Here is a 12,303-nt window from a genome sequence, read left to right on the forward strand (position 1 = left end):
CAGGGAATTTGATAACTAACAATAAATAATTATGTGAAAAATGTCAAAACAAATATCTGAAAAATGGTCGGCAAATATGTGAAAAATGCGCTAAAAATATACAAAACGTATTAGTAAAATAGGAGAAAAGAAATTGTAAAAAATGTCCGAAAAATATGTGAAAAATGTTCGAAAAATATCAGAAAGATGTCTGATAAATATGTGAAAGATGTCCGACAAATATATGAAAAATTTGCTAAAAATATACAAAAAATATTAGTAAAATAGGAGGAAAGAAATTGTGAAAAATATCCAAAAAATGTCTGATAAATGTGGAAAAGTTCGAAACATATCTGATAAATATGTGAAAAATGCTCAAAAAATATGTGAAAAATGTCTTTAAAATAAACAAAAAATATTAGTAAAATAACAGAATTATTTTTTGAAAAATATCAGAAAATTATGTGAAAAATGTTTGAAAAATAGCAGAAAGATGTCTGATAAATATGTGAAAAATGTCCGACAAATATGTGAAAAATGTCCTAAAAATATATGGAAATTATTGGTAAAATAGGAGAAAAATGTTTTGAAAAATGTGTGGAAAATATCAGAAAAATGTCTGAAAATTATTAGTAAAAAGAAAAAATAATGTTCCTGAATGTAGTGCATGTGTGAACAGTGAAAATCACTAGCGGTCCCTGAAAGTTTATCCCAGTAATTTACTGGGAACTACGTGTGGAAAAAGACAGACAGAGAGACAAAAAAAGGGGGGAAATGTAAAGAGAGAAATAAAGTAAATGGGAGGAGAGATGTGAAAGACAGAAGGTGAGAGACAGAGACACATGGAGACGGAGACATAAACAGAGACAGAGATGAGTCAGTCTTCCCTGCTCCTCCTAACCTTCCAGCTCTGCTCTCAGCTGGCTTACATTCCTGTTCGGTCTTGCTGTTTCTCATCTTTACCTCTCAGCCTGTGAGGCTGGCTGGCTGCTGTGTCCACTGTCTCTACTGTCTCTGTCTCTGTTACTGTCTGTGGTTTACCGTCTGTAACTCACAGTGTGAGATGCACTGATGAGCAAATACTGGTCAACTACATCCTTCAGAATAAGTTCAGGTCTATTCACACTGATGTGTCGTGAAATGTCAAAAAGATTCACCTGTTTCTTTCATAAACTCTTTTTTTTCAACAATCATATTATTGCCATTTATTGAATAGCGACAGCTGAGATCGAGTAAGGAAACATGGGGAAAGAGAGAGGACTGTGACATGCAACAAAAGGTCCCCAGATGTGATCAAAGCGGGGTGCAGTTAAATGGTGAACATCTGTGACAACGTCCTTATATGACACCGACACTCAGTATAGTAGAAACAGAACCACATACCGTACACCTCTAACTATACCGTCCTATAAATCTGTTATTTTGATGACAGCAAATGTTGTACCTGGATCTGTAACAATACCTAAAGTGTTCATAAAATTATCAAAAACGTTCACTTTGGGCGAAATATCCACCGTCACCATATAAAACAAAACGTCCATTGATCAATGGGACCTTTGCTGCAAACTCTACTAGCTACTCTCAATGAGAGTAAATATGCCTATTTATGCCTATATATATATACAGTATATATATGTGTCCGACAAATATGCGAAACATTTCTGAAAAAGATCTGAAAAAGATGTGACAAATGTCTGGAAAATAAGTGAAAAATATGTGAAACATGTCCTAAAATTCTACGAAAATGATTAGTAATATAGGAGAAAAAAATGTGAAAAATATCAGAAGAAATGTTTGACAAATATGTGAAAAATCTCTGAAAAATCTCTGAAATAGATGTGAAAAATGTTCGAAAATATGTGAAAAATGTCTTAAAATTATACAAAAATGATTAGTAAAATAGGACATATATCCAAAAATATCAGAAAAAATGTACAATAAATATGTGAAAAATGTCTGAGAAATATCCAAGAAAGATATGAAAAATGTCCGAAAACTATATGAAAAATGTTCGACAAATATGTGAAATATGTCCGAAAATTATACGAAAAATAGGAGAAAAAAAATTGAAAAATATCAGAAAATATCAGAAAACATGCCCGATAAATATGTGAAAAATGTCCGAAAAATAAATTAAAAATATGTGAAAAATTTCCTAAAATTATACGAAAATGATTAGTAAAATAGGTGAAAAAAATGTGAAAAATATCAGAAAAAATGTTTAATAAATATGTGAAAAATGTCCGACACATTTGAACGAATAAAAAAAGGATATTTTTTGCAGATTAACATCACTAATTTCTTTAACCCATTAACGCAACTAGCGATTTTTACGTTGTAGTGAAGATACTGGTATCATATGAAATTAGAAAACCTGATGAATCCATTGGTACCAACATGTCATAGTAGCTGGTCATGAAGGAGGTTAAATAACGCAAGAAAAAACTGTCATGGCCATTTTCAAAGGGGTCCCTTGACCTCTGACCTCCAGACATGTGGATGAGATCCTTCCTCTCTTGTCCTTCTCACCACCTCTCTTGTTCTGTCTGTTTATTATTTCTCTCCTGTAACAATAAGTCTGACCCTTGAAGCCTCTCTGGGTTTTAAAAGCAGGATCACTTCTAACATTTTGCTCCGGAGCACAAAGAAAAGCCACGTTTAAACGTGCATCAGGTGTTTGTTTTACAAGCTCTTCTAACGAGTTGGTCGTCTTCCAGGGTTTAGTCACAGTAATTACAGTGAAACCTCAACCATTAGCTGTGGTTGTTGAGCCTCACAGTCATAATAAAATATAAAGTAATCTGTTAATCTGGGAGGATCAGAGGGTCACAGCTGCGGGCCAGAACTACACTTTATTTTATGTCTCTGCATTAGCTGTGATGAAACATATTAAGATATGTTGACATGTGTATTTATTCACTGTATCTTCTGTAGACAGTGCATTAATAAAATTTACGGTTAGTAAGTTTTGGCAAGCGTTGTTGTGTTTTTAAGATATAAACTTTCACTTTATGGGGAGCTGTAACTGGCTTACCTTCCAGCGTGGTGCCTCGTCCCTCCAGGGCGTCGCCCAGGCCGGACGGGTATCGTGCGCTGACGAAGACGTCGTACTGGGTTCCCGGCTGCAGGTTCTTCAGGATGGCGGCCTTGTTGTCGCCCTTCACCGACATTTCCTTCTTTGGGCCGCCGGCGGAGGGCCTGTACGCCACGCGGTAATGGAGCACGTTACCTGGAGCCGGCTCCCAGAACACCTTCATGGAGGACACGGTCTCGTCGGAAACCCTCAGGTCACGAGGGGAACCTTTGGCTGAGGAGGTGGAGAACGAGGTCAGAAGATGAAGACAGACACCAAACGACAATCTGCATCAGTGATGATGACTTTTTAAAATGTTTTCTTGTGTTCATTTCTTGATCTTGACGTGTGACGTCAGAAATGTAGAAACTAAGAAATCAAAGGCTCTTACTTTATAACTCTAACATTACATGTTACCAAAGTTACCATGTTTATTGATAATTAAAAGCAACCATAATTTTCTGATTATTTTACGTTATTGATTAATCTAGCAATTATGTTTTAATTGATTAATTGTTTATTCTGTAATATAAATATATACAGGTATATATATTTATATACACACCTGTATATATGTCCGACAAATATTTGAAAAATGTTCGAACATTTTTTGACAAATATGTGAAAAATATCCCCAAAAATATCAGAAAAATGTTCGATAAATAAGTGAAAAATATGTGAAAATGTTTGACAAATATGTGGAATAATGTCCTTAATTTATATGAAAATGAATAGTAAAACAGGAGAAAAAAAATTGAAAAATGTCCAAAAAATAAGTGAAAATATGTGAAAAATGTCTTAAAATTATACAAATAGGAGAAAAGAATGTGAAAAATATCAGAAAAAAATGTTTGATAAATATGTGAAAAATGTCAGAGAAATATGTAAAAAATGTTTGAAAAATATATTTATATATATATCATTTCAACATTCAACTTTCAAAGCGCAACCAACGAGATAACAGCTGCAACTGTTGTTGTTGCCTTGAAACAGTGAATGGCGTTTCTTGCACACTTTTTGATGGTATATTATACATACGATTTGCCTCTGCAAGGCTCTGTGCCCGACCTCGCAGTGAGCAAATCTGTGATCATGTGAAGGCTGCATTAGTGATCCACTGTGGATAAAACAGTGGATAAGCAGGCGTGTGGCTTAATAATGATGCATCGTGTCTTTAACTGGATAGAAAGTGGATGAGGAACACTGAGACGTCTGAGACGTCCTTGACCAAGACAGCAAACTCCCAGTTGCTCCACTTTAACTGCTGCACAGCAGAAGAGTGTGTTTGAACTGGGCCGCTACCAGGATGTGAATTAGCGTAAGTAGGACAAGTTCACACAATCCCCTCTTTGAAAAATAATTGTTAAAATAAAGAAGTGACTCAGGGCGTTAACGCCTACTGCTGCTGAGTGTTGCTGAGAAATGTGTTATTGTTGCATCCGTACGACGACTGTGTGTTTTTTCCTATAATTGAAATAGAGTCAGTTTGTGCCAACACTGGTGGAAAAGACTGCAGGCTAAAAAGAGGCAATTCATATAAAACCTCAAGGCATTGCATCAATTCATAGTTGTGAGATAAAGTCATGGTAAACACTGTAATGGGAACAATACTGTAAGCCATACAGGGGGGAGGAATAACATAAATCCATCTGAGAGCCAGCTGGGTGTTTCATGTCAAAGAGGTGCAAGCTGGGATTAATCCTGACGCTTGTTATAAACCGTCAAAAATACCTCACCTCAGACGACGAGCAGCTGCTCACCGTCTGACGGAGAACCGGGAGGTGAACGGTATATTCAGACAGGCTGTTGCCGAGGGAGACGGGAGTATAATTTTGTGTATTTCCAGCGTTTAGGTTCAAGGTTGATGATCGGAGGATACCTCCCTGACAAGTTTCTCCCTTCAAGAATCTACGGAACTAAAGTTTAACGTCAGCGTCCGGAGTCTGGAGGGAGAAAAAGCTCCTCCAACCTTCCCTCTCCATTGTTTATCACCACTGTGAGCACGTCTTGGCTCACCTCTTATTTCCCAGCTTTCTGAGCTTCTGTCTGTTTTTCATTCCTTTCCCTGTAAGGCAGGACAGATCTGACGAGGAGCGTGATGGGTGGCAGGTTTGTACAAACACCGCAGGGTTAAAGAGTCCACTTTCCACTGGGGTCAAAAATGTGTGGACTCCTGGCGCTCCCCGGCGACGTCGGAATGAAAGCAAACGCCAAATGGCAGATGACGACGGAGTCACAGAGGACGTCAGAATGGAGTCTGAACTTATTTCCACTGCGGTCTTTAAATGACGCCATTAGATGGAAAGACTTCATCCATCATTTTAAAAAGGTGCAGTTCGTTTTTTATAGTTTTTAGACTATCCCCTGGAAGTGTGAGGAGTGTGCTGTGGCTCTCTGCTTCACTGCTGACAGGAACTGCTTTGAGGCATGGCAGAGATAACTTTTTGTAGAAAAACGCCAGGACTTCTCTGTGAAAAATGTCTTTTGATGTGTGTTGGTTCCAATGATTACCAGGACTTGGGAGAACATTTGTCAAAAGCCCAAAACCTTGTTCCTTATTGTTCTCTGTGTGGTTTGAATAGATTTCTGTGAGATTCAAATTCCGTTTTGTTTTTTCTCTTGTCTTTACAAAAGGAGACCAGGCGGACCAAAAATAGCAAAACATGGCTTAGACCCCAGAGGGTGGGACGGAGATTTGTCAAGTATTTAATCCTCTTATCAACATGGGAGTTGACAAATATGTATGTATATATTTATTATTGGAAATAAACTTACCTATTCTTGCCCCAAACTGCATGTGATGATCATAAAGTGGGCATGTCTGTAAAGGGGAGACTCGTGGGTACCCATAGAACCCATTTACATTCACTGATCTGGAGGTCAGAGGTCAAGGGACACCTTTGAAGTGTTAATATGATTGGTATGACTTTTTTTTCTGACATTTTTCAGATCTTTTTTTCAGATCTTTTTTTTCTGAAATTTTTTTCGGACATTTTTCAGATCTTTTTTTTCAGACTTTTTTTTCAGACATTTTTCAGATTTTTTTCATCAATCAATGGATTCATCAGGTTTTCTAGTTTCATATGATACCAGCATCTTCACTCTAGCTTTAAAACTGAGCCCACTACAACCTCAAAATCACAAGATACGTTAAAACTAATTTGTGTTAATGCATTAACGTGTTAATGCATTAACGTGTTACTGCGTTAACTTTGACAGCCCTAGTTTTAAATAAATGACGTTAATGCTCAATGGACATTGGAGAAACTTCTATCACTAGAAACAGTAACTTACACTGATTCCAGTTATATTTGAATGACATATCCGTGTACTGGCTGGACTGAGTTATGATATTAAGAAGTGTGTTCTCTGAGAGACATTCCCAGTCTTCTAATGTGTAACAGTGTAATAAGTTGTCACCTTCTTTGGTGGTGCCATCATTCTGCAGCGGGACTCCGGAGCCGGACGGGTACTCAGGAGTGACGGTGACGCGGTATCTGGTTTTGGGTAGAAGTTCCTGCAGCACGATCGAGGTCTCGGTGCCGACAGTGGTCGTCTCCAGCCTCGCGCTCTCATCCCCTGCCGGTTCGTAGGTCAACTGGTAGCGAGTGACGTCTCCCGGCGCCGGCTGCCACGACACTCGGAAGCTGTCGATGGTCTCTTCGGATACTTTCAGGTTCTGCACGGAGCCGAGTTCTGCAGCAAATGTGTTTGAGTTAGTAATCAGAGTCAAGCTCTTATTTACATCAGAAATAAAAGCAAATGAGTCAACGCACCTTCTAACGTGGTCTCGTAGCCGGTCACAGGCAGGCTGTCCCCTTTGTTATACTGAGCATAAACGTTGACTTCATAGCGGGTGAGTGGGGAGAGGTGGGGGAGGACGCTGGTGAGTGCGTCCCTGGGGACAGACATGGACACATAGTGCCCGTTAACGTCGTCCGCCGGCCTGAACTGAACCAAGTAGGACTCGACGTTGGAGGCGTCGATCTCCCAGGAGGTCCTGATGCTCCTGGTGCCGACCTCTGAGAAGGTCAGGGCCCTCGGTTGGGTCAGTCCTGGAGAGGAAGAGGAAGGTAAGAACGTTTATTCATATACAGATCACCAAAGATGATGCTACCTGAGCTGAACTTTTATTTTATTCACTTCTAAAAAAACAACCCTTCAAACAAAAACAATAGAAGGAATCCAGAGAGGAGAAGAGGCCGACCCACATGCCGTCTACTAAAGCTGTACTAACTACAACCCGTCTGACGGCTCCATCATTCAAACAGCATGAGGAGCCGTGAATCTCCCCCACGGTGGGGATGGAAGCTGTGACTGTGCCGCTCCTGTACGCTTCACTTTGTTGACGTAAAGTCATTATTACGTAAGAAGAATTATATAATCAGCAATCAAAGCTGGTGTGAGTCACCTTCTGTGCTGCTGGCAGAACCTGGAAGCAAACTTTTGGCAAAGTTAAGAAAGTGATTAATATATCTGGCTTTAAGTGGGTGAAGCAGCATTTTGCGAGGGACTCCTCTCGCTTGTTTAACTTGACTACCAGATGTTCGGGGGAGGGGGGCTTAATGATTTCAGCACAAAGGCCGCATTTTAAAGTCAAGTTTTGTTTACGGATACGTGACGGACAAAACACCTGACAGTCATCTGGTGCTCCAACCGGGGTTTAAACAAACGCAAAGATGCTGCAAACACAACTTGACCCAGTTGTGGTATATATATTTCCACATGCAGGAGACTCTCTGGCCTTGAGAGATCAAAAGGTGGACATGTGTTTAACACATTGAGACGAAAAGGAGGGTTCGGCTGAAGAGAGACACGCTTGGAAAAGTGACATGAAAGCAATTGTGTGCATGTGGACGTCTGTTGGTACGACTCTGTATTCTGTTACTGCTGCAGTAAGTCATTGTTTAAATGTTGGTCTGATCACTACAAATGTTAAAAATAAATAAATCATAATAGTTGACTCAAACAGTTCTCATTAAACATGGAGTTGTCCGTGTTTTCGTCTTACAACTTTAACCCTTTCACAGCGTGTTTTCAGTTCATTATAAACCTTTTGATCGCCTAAAAATGTCTTATTCAGTGTTCGGTTGTACTCAGCTCCACCCTCTTGGGTGAAAACAAGATGGCAACAGCCAAATACCAAGATGGTGATGACCAAAAAACAAGATGGTGACGGCTAAAAAACAGGACGGTGACGGACAAAACAAGATGGTAACAACCAAAACAAGATGGTGACGGACAAAACAAGATGGTGACAACCAAAACAAGATGGTGACGGACAAAACAAGATGGTGACGACCAAAACAAGATGGTGACGGCCAAAACAAGATGGTAACAACCAAAACAAGATGGTGACAACCAAAACAAGATGGTAACAACCCAAACAAGATGGTTACAACCAAAACAAGATGGTGACACCCAAAAACAAGATGGTGACGACCAAAACAAGATGGTAACAACCAAAACAAGATGGTGACGACCAAAAAACAAGATGGTGACGACCAAAAAACAAGATGGCTACAATCAAAAACCAAGATGGCGATGGCAACAGCGAAAAACAAGATGGTGACGGCCAAAAAACAAGATGGTGACGGCAAAAAACAAGATGGTGACGGCAAAAAACAGGATAGCGATGGCGAAAAACAAGACGGTGACGACCAAAACAAGATGGCAATAACCAAATACGAAGATGACGACGGCCGAAAAAGAAGTTGGTGTCGGCCAAAAAACAAGATGGCTACAATCAAAAACCAAGATGGCGACGGCCAAAATGCCGAACTTGACTTGTTCATGCTAAACTAGCTTGTGCCACAGATGAAACAAAGCCAGCGTACCAAGTATAAGCATCCAACTTAGCAAAGTATTCCCACTACTGAGCAATGGATAATCGCAGGTGAAACAGCTCCCAATCTTCTTACAAACTATTGATTATAAACTGTCTGACGACTGACTACTGACTACTGAGTCACAACTGTCTCACTCAGTGTGACAAATGACAAAGAATCTGAAAACTGAACAGAAATTAAACTATTCAAACCAAGTAATTCATAATTTCGACCTTTACAGCTAAAGATAGGATCCAACGTGAGTTAAAACTAGTAGAAACCAGCCAACATTCCACTTGTGCATGGGAACATACAGAATATTTATGTTTTTCATTACATTTCTACCAAGAAAAAGAACCACAAAATAAGTTGTTAATTATGACAAGTATTTACTGCAGAATAATTTTGATTATAATAAAGCTTTTTTTGGCTTTCAACATGATTTATTTTCTACTTTGTTGGCTCTAATACGCCGTCGTACTTTCCTGACTCAAACAATATGACAAGAATCAAGCCAGAATCAATAAGAAGAAAAACAGAATTGACAAAATCTAAATTATACCCAAAAACAACAGTCGAATGAAGTTGGATAAAGCAGAGTATCATCAGCGTAGAGGAGTGAGGAAACATTACTTACGTCTCTTGCGAAGCTCTTGCTCGATCCTCAGGCAGATGGACTGCGTGAGTTCTTTGGAAATTCTCTGGAAGGCGTCAAAGTCCTCGACGGTGTACACATGGGTGTCTGCGGGCTCGTTGGCGATGGCCTCCAGCTCAGTTCGTACAGCGTCCTTAACGCCCACCGCGAAGACCTCCACGTCAGCGTTCCTCAGCTTGGTGGCGGGCTCCTGGAAGGCGTCGGACGACTTCCCATCAGTGATGAGGATGGTGACGCGGGGAACGTTGGGGCGCGCTCCTTTGGTGGCCTGGAAGATCTTTTCTCTCACGTAGGTCATGGCCCTGCCGGTGTTGGTGGAGCCGCCGCGGTACGGGAAGGTCCTCACGGCCTTGACCACGGCAGCAAGGTCGTGATGAGTGTTCAGTTGGAACTCGGTGTGGGGGTCCCGGCTGTACTGGACCAAGCTGATCTGGACTTTATCTCGCCCGATGTCAAAGGTGGTAACCAGCACCTCCAGGAAAGCTCTCACTTTAGCAAAGTTAGCCAGACCGATGCTGTAGGAACCGTCAACCAGGAGGACGACGTCGGCCTGAACGTCAACGCCAAGAGAGCACTCTAGATGGGAAAAACAACAAGAACAATACTAAGTTGTTAGCTTAAATGAGAGCACGTTAAAATATATTTAATATATTCTGAGACTTTTCAACCTTAGTGTGTCTTGTTTCTTGGCAAACAAGTCAAGAGGCACACTGGTACCTGAAAATATTGTTCTTTGCCAATATAACATTATATCCATTAAAATGACATTTAATTATCTTTAACTGCGGACTTGGCTGATGTGAGGCGTTCAAGTTTATTTGCATTTTCAGGCACTAAGTGTTATTTTGCGCCAAATTGGAGGAGCTTTCAGAGAGACTAATTAAGACTTGATGTAGTATAGTATTTACGAGGTAATTATGGTAACTAAATAAATTACGGAGCCGAGGGAGGGGGGTAATATTTCAAGAAAAAACTCAGAACTTCGAGATTAAAGTGGCAAATTTACGAGGAAAGGCTCACACATTTATGAGCAAAAAACTCGGATATTCTCTGAGATTATAAAGTCATGAGTGAGTGAGTTTTTCCTCATAAATTTAACACTTTAATCTCAGAAAATATTCAATTTTTTTTTCTTGTAAATTAAGTTTTTTCTCGGAATATTACCCCCGTCCCCCAGCTCCATAATTTATTTGTTTTCTTCCCTATAATGGCCCTAATACGCCGTCGTACATACTGTATAATACAAACAGTTTCAGGTTTGACCAGTGGAGGTTTGCGGTGCCTATAACGATTTTTAAAATTTTTGAAATATCCCTATCAACACTCCCAAACTGTACGTATTATCACGGTGTATCTTTGTTTAATCTGTAGACAAACAGATGTATAAACAAGTGTTTGTAGTTTAGAAGGAGCTATGTAAATACTATTGGATACTCTTAGTGTCCGTGGTAGAGGAAGAACCTCCATTGTATCACAAATTTACTAAAAAGCTCAAATCAACTAGTTGGGAAGTTGTACCGTCACTATTTTGTACTCACCCACTGATACTTTAAGTGGCTGCGTCTTCTGCATGACCGTGACGGGCTCGCTGGGCGTCAGGCCCCTCAGGGCGAACAGATTGATCTGGTACTCTGTGTCTGCAGAAAGGTCTCGGACCACCACCGAGGTCTGGGTCGGGCCCACGTACAGCTCCTGCCGCTTGCTGCCGGCCATCATGGGGATCATCTGCACCTTGTATCCGGAAATCTCTCCGATGGAGGCGTCCCAGGACAACCGCACGGACTTTGAGGCCACTTCCACGACTTGGAGGTTGGAGGCTGGCTCAACGACTGCGAAAACCAGAGTCAGAATTAAAGGTCTATCTCCATCTCTTGAGTTTGTCTCAATGGTGTTGGTATTTTTAGGGGTTTGCTAGTTTGGTTCATGAAAAATATTCATGTCTGCATTAAAAAAAAACTGAGAAAATCAGATAATTAAGTTATCATTGACCTAAATTAATGATAGAATGATGACAAACTATACATCAAAACTTTAAGGAATAGTTATACATGCTTATTTGTTTTCTCATGAGTTACATGAGAAGATTGATACCACTTATAATATGAAGAGTGGTATTAATCTTTTCATCTTACTCCCGACAAGAAAGCGAATAAGTGCATTTTCCCAAAATGTTGAACTACTGTTTTAAGATCATGTGCAGTAGAAGGCAGAAGATGAAGAACTTTGCATCTGTTTCGTCACACTCCAGGTGTACCAGGTATAAAAAGTAGTTTTCTCACCTTCTTCTCCGCTGACGAGTGAGCCGAGTTGATCGTCAACGCCAGCGCACACCTGAGTGATGATCTCTTTCTGCACATTCTTGATCGAGTTAAAGTTGGCGACATTGTAGACGTGACTTGTGTACGGCTCTGAGGCCATCAGCTTCATCTCCTCTTCATCCGCCTGTTGGACGCCTGAAACGGAAAAAGAAATAATGTGGTAAATGCACAGTACATGATGATTTATTAAAAACATTGTTCAACTGAAACCAGCCTGCTAAATTAAGAGACACTCACTAATTCCTGAGCTAAGAGGCAATGCCAGCGGTTGTAAAGTCGTTGGCATCGTGTGAGGATTACTGTGTCAAGAGGTGAATTTGCTCCAGGACTGTAAATACTGTATGAAATGAGCAATCTATAAAGACGTAACACATTAAAAGTTCTCCAGCTGGATTCATCACCGATCGAAAGCCTATACTTTTTTGTTCTATTCTTTGCTGGAAAGTCTGA

At 40.2% G+C, this 12,303-nt stretch overlaps 1 protein-coding gene across 7 annotated transcripts in view; it reads right to left on the minus strand.

Annotated features, from left to right (window-relative positions):
• The window catches only part of col12a1b (collagen, type XII, alpha 1b), a 139,780-nt gene that overhangs the window by 113,944 nt on the left and 13,533 nt on the right, over positions 1 to 12,303 (minus strand). For 6 of the 7 annotated variants that reach the window (XM_037750790.1, XM_037750791.1, XM_037750793.1 and 3 more), the window contains 6 exons: positions 11,815 to 11,988; positions 11,074 to 11,364; positions 9,518 to 10,111; positions 6,829 to 7,107; positions 6,473 to 6,748; positions 3,014 to 3,286 (listed from right to left, as the gene is read on the minus strand). The exons of the other annotated variant lie outside the window; for it this stretch is intronic. In XM_037750790.1, the coding sequence (XP_037606718.1) occupies positions 3,014 to 3,286; positions 6,473 to 6,748; positions 6,829 to 7,107; positions 9,518 to 10,111; positions 11,074 to 11,364; positions 11,815 to 11,988 (1,887 nt within the window). The remainder of the gene's footprint in view (positions 1 to 3,013; positions 3,287 to 6,472; positions 6,749 to 6,828; positions 7,108 to 9,517; positions 10,112 to 11,073; positions 11,365 to 11,814; positions 11,989 to 12,303) is intronic. 7 annotated transcript variants of the gene reach the window in all.

The sequence above is a fragment of the Sebastes umbrosus genome, chromosome 18 (genome assembly GCF_015220745.1).
Source record: "Sebastes umbrosus isolate fSebUmb1 chromosome 18, fSebUmb1.pri, whole genome shotgun sequence".
Classification (NCBI taxonomy): Eukaryota; Metazoa; Chordata; class Actinopteri; order Perciformes; family Sebastidae; genus Sebastes; species Sebastes umbrosus.